The following is a 14,167-nucleotide window of genomic DNA, read 5'->3' on the forward strand; positions in this document are numbered from 1 at the left end:
ACGTCCAGCCAAAAGGAATCCTTTTGAATTGTGTAATGCAGGAAGTGCAGATGATGATGATGCTCCCACCGCGATTTGCATCATAGTTGTGAGGCCAAAAAATCCGAGTGGTAGCCAGATGAAAACTCTGTTGGAGAATGTCTCTCTCTGTTGAAGTGTCTGAAGTCTCCCACCTGCTGCTCTATAGCTGGCCTCGCTGGCCTCAACATCATTATGTAGCTGGGTTTTGTTAGCAATTTGTACATTTATACTTTGTGCAAAATAAATAGCATTTTCAGGGAGTGCTCAAATGGTTATCATACATTTCATTTGTTAGAATATTTCCCAACAGCCCTTGTATTAAACCCTCTATTAAACTAAACTAAAGAGGAGCCGTCCACTGCAGCTGCTCCTCTGTCCTGCCAGGGTGTGGTGAAGAGGGTGGCTGACATTGCCCATGAAGGCCTGCGGTTTGCTCCGTGTGCGTCTCTCCACCACCACCCCCAAGTGAATCCAGGCCTCCCACCCAGCACTGAACCAGCCTTTTCAACCAGCTTGTCCAGACGGCCTGGCGTTCTTGGCTGTGATGCTGCCTCCCCAGCAGACTGCAGCATAAAACAGTACACCAGCCACCACTGACTGGTAGAACATGTGCAGCATTTCACTGCAGACATCAAAGGACCTGAGCCTCCTGAGGAAAAATAGCCGGCTCTGTCCCTTTCTGTTGAGGGCGTCTGTATTCGGGGACCAGTCCAGTTTATTGTCCAGGTGCACACCGAGGTATTTGTAGAACACCTCTCCATTTCCTTATACAATTTCAAGACCAGCCACTAGAATTTTAGAAAATCATTATCTGGTTTTGTGTTGTCTGTGTGACTTTGGTGTTGAAGGACAGTAACAAACAACAAATCAAGATTGTACTGAATGTCAGGAACAGGAAATCTTGGCCAGCTCAGCGCTCTTCACTTGGCTCCTCGATGGGTATCCACATTAAAACACATTAATTGTTCTTCTGCTTGTAACCAGTGATAGTCCGCATCCACATCCACATCCACATCCACACTTCTCTGATGTTGTATTGCTGCAGCTTTCTCTCCACCTTCCTTTTGTAGACCTCCTTGGCCTGCTCTAGGCTGCTCTTTAGCACTGTTGCACTTCCTTGCACCCATCCCTGAAGGCCTGCTCTTTCTGGCTCAATGTTAGTGCTTATCTAGGGATTATTATTGGGAAAATTGCGCACAGTCCTTGTTCTTATGACAGCATCCCTACAGAACTGAATGTAGATTGTAGTGCAGTCAACCATTCTGTCAGTGTCAGTCCAAGTTCATGTTATTTTCCTGTGACCCCAGCAGTTCATCCCAATCTGTGCACTCAAAGCAGGCCCTAAGAGATTCACTGGCCTCTGGTGTCCACTTCCTGAATGTGCGGGTGGTTGCAGGTTGCCTCAGTACAGGTTTATAGGAAGACCAAGACCAGATCAAGTGTCCTGCTTTCCCTTGTGGGGGGACGGTCAACACACCATGCAAAGCCAGTCAGATGGGAGGCGAGGCTGACGTGATTAAAAACTCCTGGTATCACAATGAATGCATCAGGGTGCTGGGTCTGTCTCCATGCATCAGTGTTGTGGATGATGTCACATGCATAAACAACCATGGCGAAGAGGTGTGAAAACTTCGTAGAGAGTTAACATTTCCCATGATAATACATATCTCTTCTCCTAGCTTCTAGCTTAGCCTTACGCTTAGCACCAGCTCTGCACCGCACCGTATGGCTTCTTCAGCTCAGCCGGGATGGGGTGTTTGACTCCTTGTCCAGTCTGTTGCAATGAGAAGAGTGCTTCCTTTGTGCTTTCTTCCAAGCCATTCTCAACATTATTAGTTGAAAAAACGCTGAAAAAAAATACTTTAATACACAATAACCCCAAGACCTACAAGCACTCAGGATGAAATCCTACTGCTACAGCTCATGAAGAGCGATGAGGGGAGGTTTGCGCTCAGTGTTTCTCTCAAATTGTGAGATAGTGACACCATCCGGAGAAGGGTGGGCCTTTTCTCTGTCTGTGTGTGTGTGTGTGTGTGTGTGTGTGTGTGTGTGTGTGTGTGTGTGTGTGTGTGTGTGTGTGTGTGTGTGTGTGTGTGTGTGTGTGTGTGTGTGTGTGTTCCATGGTCTGTCTTCTGCCTGAGGTCATAAAAAACTGCCTGCATATGAGGGGTCAGATGATTTCCTTGTTGGTTCTCACATGGTTGTGATTCATTGGTCAGTAGAGTAGGGAAGGAAAATGCAGGAGAGAAGCGGGCATAAAAAAAACCTAAATAATAAACACATTAGATCGGACACAAAATGAAGGAAAACTGCAAAAACTAGAATTGTTAGGAACATAAATAACTGTATTTATTATGCGAAGTGATAGTAGAAGAAAAGGACATTCTACATCTAAGCAACGCACCAATTTGTTTTATCTGTGTTAAATTAGGATGCTTGTGCTGATCAGGGCTGGGAATAACTGAAATAACTCAGCAATAAGTAGTACCTGCATCCGTGCCGACGTTACTGTTATTTTCTCGCCTGTGTCATGCTTAGTATTAACACACGACAGCAGGGATTCAGGTGTAAGCAGCACAAAGTTGATCTCAAAGGTCTCGGCTGACCCCTGTTCCGTGTCATTTTCTCTCTCCGCACATTTCGCACGCACAAGTTCAATTAAAACTTGACTTAACTGATTAAATCCAACTCCACGATGAAACGTGCATCTTTGGCCTGAAGCCATTTGACGTATCATTACTGCAGCCTTGTCCCGATGGCTTCTTCTCATGCAACGGTCATTTAACTTGTGTCAGTCGGATCAATTTTCAACCATTTCCCCCGTAGTATGGATGTTTTTAAAGTATCTTCTAATCCAGTAGTACACACTCTCAGTAACCCCCGTCTGTCTCTGTTCTCTCTCTACTGCCCATGATGTGTGTTGCATAACAGACAGTGTTGTTTACCTGAAGGATTTAAAAGCTTAGGACATGATGAAGTCCTACACCCACACAGACACACACACACACACACACACACACACATGCAAAATAACTAACAGCATCCATCTGACATCAAACCAAGTAGAGCCTGATACTACTAAATCCTTCTTACTTTGTGATTTGATAGCCCCCTTTAAGCTCTGCCTTGACACATCTGTCACTTTAATGACGCTGGCTGCTAATGTTCAGTTCCGTCTTCACCTGGTGGGTCAAAGCCGGGCGGACAACGCAGAGTCTGAATTCAAGAGTACAGCAAGTTGTCTTTTGTAAATGTATATCTTTGCTCGATGATCAATTCTAAGATGAGCGTCTACAGATTATTGTAGTCTGAGCGAGTGACGGGGAGCTTTGTGCTGACGGCCACAGCTCCACACATACAGCAGGCGGCCCCAGAGCCATGCCTGCGCTGGCTCCACTGAACCAACAGCAGCCTGCATGTCTCATCGGCTGAAGGACACTCACCTGACTGACAGAAGACTGCTGCAGAAATTGAGCTTCTGCGCTTTATAAAAAGTTCAGGATTAGCCTAATCTGGTTAAGTGATTAGTGCCCACTTCACTTGCTCTTAGATGGACAGTTTAATGTGCAGCCAAGACAAAGGTAGACAGCAGCTTGCTGGTTCACCAAAGCATTGGGGTAACAGCTGGGCCAGAACTTTGTCTGCCAGGGGTCCAGCCTGTTTTGGGCTGTGGCTCATCCGTGGCTCCTTCTTGCTAACATGCAGCTCATTCTGTCCCATGTGAGTTCAGATTAGCAGAACATGCTACAGCCTATAGGCTGGTGCTTTAGTTTCTTCTTCCTTTTTAAAGAAATGGTGATTAATCAGCAGAAATTACTTTGTGCAAAATAAAGATTTTACTCGAATACTTGAATCAGTTCCATGATGATCAACCCAGAGATAAGTATTCTTATATTGATTGATAATATTAATACTAATGATTAAAAAGAATAGAAATAATTATTCTTTTAAACAATGACCCCATCAATTCATCTTTTTTTTTTATTTGGTCTACAAAATGTCAATCTAATCTATTAATTTATTTTAATCAGAAACACGTTGGACAGACTAATGGAAAATAATCCTCAATTTCAGCCCCACTTGTATGTTTATGGTCTTACGCAGCCTTAATTAAGAACACTAATGGTTATTATTATAGTGTGTTAACATTAACACTGTTGGCTCCATAGCAGTATCCTATAAGACTCCTAATGTGTCCTCAGCCTGCAGCAGTACTAGCCTGAGTGCTACCTGTGCTTTGCTCATCGATTGACCACCTCCACCTACAGGATGGACCTGGAGGTCAAGCAGGAGGTCAGCTTTGAAATGAAACTGCTCACGCAGGCAGCACCGGCAGTTTAAAATAGTAAATAGGTATTGATCCAGAAAGATATACTGCACAGCTTTTTTATTGTGGATGGCAAGTTATTTTTTTTTGTTTTTTTTACCTCTCGCTGAACACTTTCTAAGTGTCCTGAGCTGTCTCATGTCCCCTGTCTGACCCACGCATGTGTACTTCCATCCATCCATCCAACAATCCATCCTTCTCTCTGCTGCCTCTGACTTGCCTAAAGCCATCTCTTTTTCTCTTTCTTTGCTCCTCCTCCTCTCTCTCTCTCTGTGTGTGTGTGTGTGTGTGTGTGTGTGTGTGTGTGTGTGTGTGTGTGTGTGTGTGTGTGTGTGTGTGTGTGTGTGTGTGTGTGTGTGTGTGTGTGTGTGTGTGTGTGTGTGTGTGTGTGTGTGTGTGTGTGTGTGTGTGTGTGTGTGTGTGTGTGTGTGTGTGTGTGTGTGTGTGTAGTGTGTGTAGCAGGAATCAGAAGCTCAGGGAGGAAAATGCGTGCGTGCGTAGGTCTGTTGACGGGAGGGTGAGGGTGCTTTGTGATGCATGGCTGATGTCACTGACATCGTTGTCACGGGCCACTTTTTACACACACACACACACACACACACACACACACACACACAGAGTCACAGAAATAGCTGATCCTCACATTATCCACACGGCACAGGCAGCATTCCTGACTTCTGCACCTCACTAGCAGTATCTCTATATTTTGGACCCCCATCACTGGAGTTCCCTAGGGACCACTACAAGGACCCCCTCCCTTCCATTCCCTTTTGTAGCCCTGCTCCTCAGAATGGAGCAGAGGGGTGGCTCTCGACGGAAGGGTAAGTTTTTCTTAAATGCACTTCTGCCATTAACTTCTATCGGAGCTAATACGTGGTCATGGTTGCGATGTTGGAGAGATCTGGTTACATATGCAGCGTTTTTTAGATCCTCCTTTCCTGTGTTAGCAGAGTTGTTTTATCGATGGGCTGAAGCACTTTTTTTTTTTTTTCGTCTTGTGTCATGGTTCTGCTCACGAGAAACTCTTCCACTAAAAAGGAATCTGGCTATAAAGGACGCATTAGTAGATTTACTGTGAGTGATGTTTACATGATAAAGTATTAATAGCAAATGACTCTGCTCTACCTTCTGTTGTTGGCAACTCACTAAGCAGAAAGTCATGATACTTAAATGCATTGTAGTCCGGTATGGATGCTGCACGGCACTAACTCTGGCATACACTTAGTGTGAGTGCTGGACAGCTCCAACACTGCACACATCATTGGGTTCAATCTCAAAATCTAATTGGCAAAGTACATGTAAATGAAGTCGGTTTGCTTTTTTTGTTTCTGCAGTTTCTTAGTCTGACAGATGACAGTTGTGTTTTTCTCTTTCACATTAACCTTGAGCTAAAGAAACTGATTTTTGACTTGTACTTTCTGGACTTTCAATTACCGTACAGCTCCATCTTATCTCCACCCCCACCCCTTTTCTATTTTTTTCTTAGTACATTGAGCCATGGACTAACTCCAGCAGTGTTAGGCAGCTTACAGTGTCATCACAGTGTGCGGCTTAGTGGTTATAAATAGGATGCATGGTCATTTATTACCACAGCGACCAGAGAGGTTGAGCCTAACCATTAGCACACCCTCAGTACCTGCACTGCTGCTAAGTCCATAGCAATCAATAAACAGAGTGCTGATGAGGTATGGCTTCAGCCAGGGGTGTGATCACAAACAAAAAGCACCAAGGACGATTTAGAAAAAGATGGCAGCAGAGGGCAATGTGACATTTAGCCTCTCACTGAGGACAAATGACAGAGTGACAGCTGTTCTGAGGAATAACTACGTTCTACTGTGCAGTGCGCTATGGCAGAGTCAGGGAATCCCCATCACTTATGTAACATCGCTGACTGTGAAGTAAAAGATATCTGATGTTTAAATGCTCTTTAGATATCAGATGTTGGGCACATCTAGCACGTGTCAGCACTGATCCCTGCTGTGATCCACGACTCTGAGCAAAGCGTGTCAGGGGTGCGAATTGTTCACTCTTGTGCTTCCATACTTGACTCATTCATTTACTGACTAGGGATGCGCATTTCAGGCAGAAATACTATTCGATAGTCGCTGTGAACTATTTGAAGATTATTCGAATAGTTCACCTCCCCCCTCGCGCGCACTAACACACAGACACGAACGTCACTGAGTGCTGCTGAAACACGTGCAACTTGTGGCTGAATTACACGTATGAATTAGTTTGGATCACACACACACACACACACACACACACACTCGCTGGATGCAGCATTGTTTTATCTAAATATATGTCGTCCAGTCTCTCGCTGTCATTGCTTTTACGTGTCTGAATTTGGAGTTCTGAGTTCTGAGTTTGGATTAAAGCAGACTTTAATACGATCGCTGCCCACGACATCTTCCGTCCAACCCAGAACAAGCACCGCAGCGGGAGGGGGGGCGATCTCCCCGGGAGGAGAGGAGAGAGAGCCGGGATGAGAGCTACGCTGACCCGTCTTTTACTTAGGGCAGCCTCTGGCTAATGTCTGGTCGTGGGAAGGTCAGATGGATGAAATGGGACTCGGGCTACCCAAACAATTAAAAATCAGAGACTGTCTGTGCCCACATCTTTACACAGACCTGGCTCCATATCAGAGCCCCGTATCAATCTACTGCTCCTGGCAGAGGAAAATATACGTGTATTCGTGTAAAATTTTGTATACTTCATATAAATCTAAGAAAATCACGGAGAAGAGGATGTTTTCTTTTTTTTTTTTTTAGGCGAGAGGGGCTGATTTCATCTGTTTCAGTATACCTGCGGTCATCGCTGCCCACATCCTGTGTATACCCTCTAACAATGCCACATTTTTAGGGGTCACCTCATGCGCTATACCGCAGGGAGATTCTCCTGGCCACCTGCAGAAGTAGAGCATGTGCACACGCGCACACACAAAGCTGTCGCCACCAAATACACCTGCGTTCATTCATCAACAATTACACAAGAGCTTTCAGCCCCTCTCCCTCCCTCCCTCTTTGTTATAGACGGGCTGCTGGCTGGATGGTCTGGATTCTGTGTTCAGTCCAGCTGCAACCTTTAAAGTGTCACGCTGTTGTCATCAGTTTACTGAGGAGTTACTGAATCTCACACAGGTCACATAATGCAGATGAAGTGCCCATTTGTGCATGCAGTGTTCAGTACGTGCACACAGTTCACTCTCTCCAACAAAAGATCTGCCTCTTTAGCTGCCACAAACACTGAGAGCGAACGAGGCCTTCAAATCCCACTGCCGCTGTAAAAATACGTGTAATTCATGGTAAATAAGAGCACTTGTAATCTACTGGATGTTGGCCCAAGCCTCAGTTGCTGGATTACTTTCATCGACCACAGTGATGTCAAGTGTGGTAGTGGTGTGTTGTGTTCCGGCGCCGCTGTGTTTGTACACATGTGAAATGAGAAAAGGAAGTGTTGAGGCAAGGCCAAACACACGATGCAACGTAACCCCGCATGCGCTCTTTTCCTGCCAAGTGTTGTCAGCGCCAATGTGCTTTGTAGATTAAAGTAAGGTGGCTCGGCACACTCTGAGCTCTTCAGGTCCATACAGAACACTTTGAACTCCACCGGTAACGAGATCGGGAAGATCGCCCACAATGCAGTTCCACTTTTTTTATGTGTTGGCATTGACTTGCTTCTGTCATTAATAGGGTCCATATGAGGGTATGAACACGTTACAGTTGCCGGATCCCAGGAGCTTGACACATTGTTGTGCACATTTTTTGCATCCATTATCAGTTTCACTTGAACACACACACACACACACACACACACACACACACACACACACACTCTTCTTGCAGCTCTCATCTTCATGCTACTCTCCTCCCCTCCACTGCAGACCAGGTGCATATTTGCAAACATTTGCAGTATTTGTTCCTCATGAACACATTTGTATGTGCAGTGCACTTTCAGTATTCCTGAACAGAAATGAGAACAGCTGATGTTGGGAGCCTGTGCAGTGCAGGATGGGTAATGATGTCAGAGAGCAAGCTTCCAACTTTGCAGGATGAACCTGGTCAGCCGTCATAGCTGAACTGGTTATCTTAGCTTGATGGGCTTGGATCTGGACCCAAGCCGAGCCGAGCTTATTGCTTGTTGGTAGCTTAAACTGAGCTACTCGTCATCGTTCGCTTCTTTATTTTGTGGTGCTGCAGCAGTATCCAAGTGGACAAAGCCAGGCTGTTCGGTTAAAGGTCGGGCCTCCTGTACCCTTTTTGCTGCCCCATAAGATGTCCCATTTAGTGAGAAGACATAAACATGGACTTCTAGGAAGCAGAGTGAATCTCTCCAAGGTAAATGACAACATGTGTAATGTGCACAGAGGCTAGCATCTGTTAAGTGGGCGAGAGCCTTGTCACTGCTACTGTACATGAATCTGGACCATGTCCCCCAGGACTGCCGGCCACAGCACACCACAGCACACACACACACGTTGACATTTACACACGTTTACACAGTTAGGGTGATATGTTGACTGACACACATACGCATAGATCATCTTCATCCTCCATAGAATTCCCCTGTGCTCTTTGTTTTTGGTATCTAATCTACAACAATGGTTGCAGCGAGCGCTGTGTTTGGCATCTGCTGGGAGGACTTTTGGCAGAGAGCCTGGCACCTTTGCCTAGTTTGGGATGGTGAGGTGTAAGTGCAACTTGAGGCCACTGGAGGCAACCAAATGGAGCACCTTGGTAGCCGAATGGTTGCAGCATGCTGCATAGCCACATGGTCCAACTGTCACTGACAGTCAACGACCTCTTATCATATCACCCTCCTCTCTCCCTGTTTCCTGTCCACCTCTTCACTCGACTGTCCAATAAACAGCAAAGACAAATATATTAATGTTATGATAAAGAAATCAGCTATTTTTACATATTTCTATCTGAAATGGGCCAAGAGACCTCAGCTTCCACTGCCTGTAAGAGTGCAACAACGGGGAAGTGATGAGGCCGATTTTTATTCCACAAAATGCAAAGAGTCAATGATGACACAGACATGCAAATGATGAAGAAACACGAAGAGCCGTGCCAGTGTAATGCTCTTTAAGATCAGGTCATTATCGCCCATGAAAAGTACTTGATGTTGTTAAGAAATAAGTGTGCACCCCAGGTAGAAGTTGCCTCCCTCTCTGTCTGAAGCACACATGAACCTAGGCCTCTAGCTAAATTATTTATTATCCGTTAATGAGCCAATAGATTCTATTTTTGATTAATCAGTTCATCGTGTAGCCCATGAAGTACCAGAAATTCATTAAAAAAAAAAGTGTTTGTTAATTTAACAACTCATATGTTTCATCGATCATTAAAAAATACATGAATGGACCAGTTGTTCTAGTTCTGCATACAAGATATCAATTAAAGGAGGAAAATGTTATACGACAGAATTCCACGTGCTGTTTGTTTTTCTGTCAGCAGGAGTCTTTTCTCTTTTTTCTGCAGTATTACAGCATTACTGCAGTATTCTACAGTATTTTGTTCTGTTAAATGTTCAAACATTGTTTGATTACTGTCTCCCATATATGTTGTCAATGTATTGTCGGGCTTCGTGTGGCGGATGTAATGTAAGTGTTACGCCTGGGCTGATGTCAGTGATTGTGTTCACTTCCTGACTGATGTCTAAACCACCTGACACGTGGTCGCATTCTAAAGGCTGAAACCTCATCTGATTTAGAAACAGTGCTGCAGGTTTTAGTCTCAAAGAGGATTTAGCCAGTGTCATTTAAGGCGATGATTACCTTTGGTGTGTAGCATTCTGCCAGGCTAAGTGATGACTGACAGGCTGCTCCACCCTTGGCTGCATCCTCGCAGTACAACGGTCATCGTTTTAAATTCATTCCTGTTATCCAAGCTTATTGAGATACTGTGCCCTCACCTAATATGTTCTGCTTTCCCACTCACTTTGTGTTTTAAAGAGCTACGCAGCACAAGGGCATAGTGACTTTCTCTGTGATTATCACTGGGCTAAGCCTCACTGCAAGCCTCTTATTCCCCCTGCAGCTGGATCAAGCAGTAAAAGTTCCCAATAAAATCCCCTCTGCAGCCAGAGTTCACACTCCCACTGCTGAATGAAGGAGACCCCCCCACCCCCACCCAGCCAGCCCGCAGAGAGCTGCAGTCAGTGGACTCACCAGCAGAAGGGGTGTATGCTTGTGAATACTTCTTGTGCTGTCTCAAGGCACTTCGGTGTCTGTAGCTTTTAAAGATGAGTCCTCCTCAACTAATGGAGCACTTATTAACATCACTTATGATGGTTCTGTTATGACCAGGTAAAAGCCATGAACATGAGAGCAACCACACCAGATGCTTTCTGTACAACTGAGAAGGATCCTGGAGACAAATGGTTTAATTGAATGAGAAACGCCCTAATGTTAGCCAGCCATCCATCCATCCATCCATCCATCTATCTATCGATGTATCGTTCTGCATGACGTACAGCTGCAGCTAGGTTTGGATCTTTTTTTTTTTAAAACATTTTCATCCTGTAAAGCAGATTTTGAGGATGTCCATGACATTTTCTTTCCTCACAGTGAATAGGCAAGCTGGAAGGACTTACGTATTAATCGATTACTCCATTAACAGAAAATTAATCTGCGATTATTTTGATAACTGATTTATCATTTGAGATGTTTTTCAGGTGAAAATAAAAAAAGTGCTCATTTGCAGCCCTCATTCACAGAGCAACCTTTTTGTAAGAACAAAGACAGACTCCACTAAGAATCAAAGAGCAGAACGGCTTTCGTAGATAAACACGTATCCTTGTTAGACATTTTGATTTTGTGACTTTCATTGCAGCATCCTGCCAGTCAGACGCGAGGAGCCCGCTGCTGTGTTGCACTGTTCTGATTCCTCACTAGGCAGCTGAATATTGAATATTTATTAGGTTTTAGAGCCATTAAAAGTAGTGGATGCTGCTGCTGCTGTTGCCGCTTTAACTGTAACTATTTCTGCAGGAATGGCTGCATGTGTTTCCTTTTATGTCCTCCACCGTCCTTGTGTTAGTCTTCTGTGGCCTCTTCGGTTTAAGAGCTTTAAAGTGACCACCTCTGTTTTGTGCCCTGATGTATTTTTCCTCCTTTATTCCTTTTGAAAACGTTTGTCTTACTTATTTTGTTGGTGTTTTGTGATCTGTAAAGTGCAGTTTACCATTCTATCAGCACAGTTTCATCATTTCTTGTGCTGACACTTTTCTCTTCCTGCTTCTTTCACCAAATCATAGCTTTGAGATTACTGAATCAATATGTTGTCTTGAATCATCAGTGGGAATAGGGACAATCTGATAATCATTTCTTCCCTAAAACAAATCAAATGGAGTAGTTAGTTTGTACAAAAAAATGAATTCATTTAATATGATACATGAAAAGGAGCCTCACAGATTCTCTGCAGCGCTCCGGTCCCTGCTGTACACGTCGTCTCTTCGGCGGCAGCATGTGCGGTATCTTCACCCCTACGCTCTAAGCTGTCTGCTCATTCAAAATATTTGCTCAGTGCAGTTTCTGTGCAGGTTGCTGGCTCCAGCAGCAAAGACACAGCGCGGCTCACAGTTCGGCGTTGGAATGTAGTTTCAGGCGACAGCGGATTAGCCGCGCGTGGCGTCGACTACGTCCGCTGTGTGAGCTGTGCTGTGGCCGCTGAAGTAGAGACGCAGAGAGGAGGCCGTGCTTTCCTCTCAAAATGACAGCAGTCCTTTCCAGTGGAGCTGTTGCTCCTGTAGCTGTGGTCGGTGCTCAAAATGGGATCCAGCTGTATAACATCCACAATTTTCCAGGCATAATGACTGCATGAGTGTATCCCTGAATGAATGGGCGAGATGACGTATGAGTTATGATGATGCAAATAGTTAATTTACAGTATTTGTGCCATTTTACCACAAAGTTCAAAACATACTTAATTTCCCAAGTAAATGAATGCATAATGATGATAATCTTTATCATGTTGTGTGAAATGTTCAGCCTTTGAACTGGAAGGACACTCGGTGGCTTGGCGTGACAGTTATGGAAACATCCTGTCTTGAATTTCTGTTGTCGTCCCGTCATGCTCCAATTCTTGCCTTCTCATTTACATTGTGTGCTCTGTTGAATAAGTGTATATTTCTGCGGCTCTTGTAGGTTTTACAATAATGTTTATAGCACATTAACATGTCTGTGTCACATTATGCTCAAGTAATCTGCTTTGTTGGATTGACTACACGTACGTGCACAGACATGTATGTAATTGTTTTAGATGGTACGAGGTCATGATGCACAGAACCTGGATTCAGTACAATGACTGTGGATGTTACCATTTTTTGATGGATCCTATTGGCTGTTTAAAGCCTAAATCACCATCAACTCAGTCTTCACAGACCTACAAAACACCAGAGGACACAATACAAAATGTTGTGTGTACATGTATGGTGATGGCTAAATGTGCACTATGTCGTGATAATGGAGAAAAGGTAACTAGAAAGTATAATAAAATAGTTTGGGATAATAAATACTTGCTTTGAGTAAAACAATGAAAGGAGCTACAGACCAAAGACCATGAAAATGGCTTTTTAAGAAGCAGCTTCTTGCAGACGAGGAGTGTATATTCTTTGCCAACCATCTCCCGTACTTTGATTTGGTTACATGAGCAGGTTACATCATAAAGAAACTACTGTGTTGTTCCCACAGGTGATGGCGTCCCAAAGGAAAACAGTCCCTTCATCAACAACACGGATAATGACAAAGGCAACAGCTACGATGGCACCAACATGGCCCTTTTTGAGGTAACTGTCGTCCTCAACGTGATACAGCCCCCTATACCCTGGGCAGTGGGTGTCTTACTACATGGTGTCATTTGTTCTGGCACAGCGTGGGGGAGACGACCCCAAGTGCTGCAAATACATCCAAATGCTTTTCAAGTAAATCCTCACTGCCAGAAGTATTTCTGCAGTTTTAAATTGGAACTAGACAATGAAGCCCAAAGCATTCATTAATGCCCAGTATGCTACAGCATCAGGGCGGGCTGCGGTGAGCTAAATAAATAGCAACTAAGAAGATACAGGGGAGGTGAAAGTACCAATCAGAGAGTTTATTTGCTCCAAAAGCTTGTGCATTCCTTCAAGTTCATTCAGCTGAACCTTTGCCAGGTGCTTCGGCTGCCATCTGGCAGACCTCTGGGCCGTGTGGTCACTGGCCTTTGTATAGGATCAATCAGCCACTGTGGCTTCTGTTTCCCCACTGTGCAGGAAGCAGACCCAGTCATGCTATTCTGAGATGCTTTGAACAGTTCACTAAATACTTTCACTGGTCATTTTTATCCTGGAAAAGTTTGTCCTTTTAAAGCAAATGGGGACTGCCCGCCTTAAAGTCCCACGAGTGTTTTAAATAATCTCATATTATTCTATATGTCGTAGACCGTACATCACATTAGTGTCTCGTGGAATGTTTAAACAAAATGATATGAATGTTTGTGATCTTGGTCTTGTTCAGCATGTTGAAGAAATCTTTTTTTCTATTGCAGGAGGAGATGGACAGCAACCCCATGGTGTCATCTCTGCTCAACAAACTGGCCAACTACACCAATCTCACCCAGGGCGCCCAGGAGCATGAGGAGGCCGACGACGACGAGGGGCCCAAGAAGAAAGCTGTTAAGGTAGAGCAGAGAGCCTGGTTTTATACGAAGTAGTAGCTGTTTACACACAGTACAGTTGTTCTGCTAAACCTGCTAAACTATCATTACATAACAGGGTCTTTGACCGTCTAAGCCCTGCCATTTGTTCTATTCTCTAATCTGTCTCGGGGGGTTATACAAG

General features: G+C 44.4%; 1 protein-coding gene across 3 annotated transcripts in view; it reads left to right on the top strand.

Annotated features, from left to right (window-relative positions):
• Positions 1 to 14,167, top strand: part of slc12a7b (solute carrier family 12 member 7b) — a 55,260-nt gene that overhangs the window by 19,436 nt on the left and 21,657 nt on the right. For all 3 annotated transcript variants that reach the window (XM_070852569.1, XM_070852570.1, XM_070852571.1), the window contains exons 2-3: positions 13,044 to 13,138; positions 13,876 to 14,007. In XM_070852569.1, the coding sequence (XP_070708670.1) occupies positions 13,044 to 13,138; positions 13,876 to 14,007 (227 nt within the window). The remainder of the gene's footprint in view (positions 1 to 13,043; positions 13,139 to 13,875; positions 14,008 to 14,167) is intronic.

This window comes from Pempheris klunzingeri, chromosome 21, assembly GCF_042242105.1.
Source record: "Pempheris klunzingeri isolate RE-2024b chromosome 21, fPemKlu1.hap1, whole genome shotgun sequence".
In the NCBI taxonomy this organism is placed as follows: domain Eukaryota; kingdom Metazoa; phylum Chordata; class Actinopteri; order Acropomatiformes; family Pempheridae; genus Pempheris; species Pempheris klunzingeri.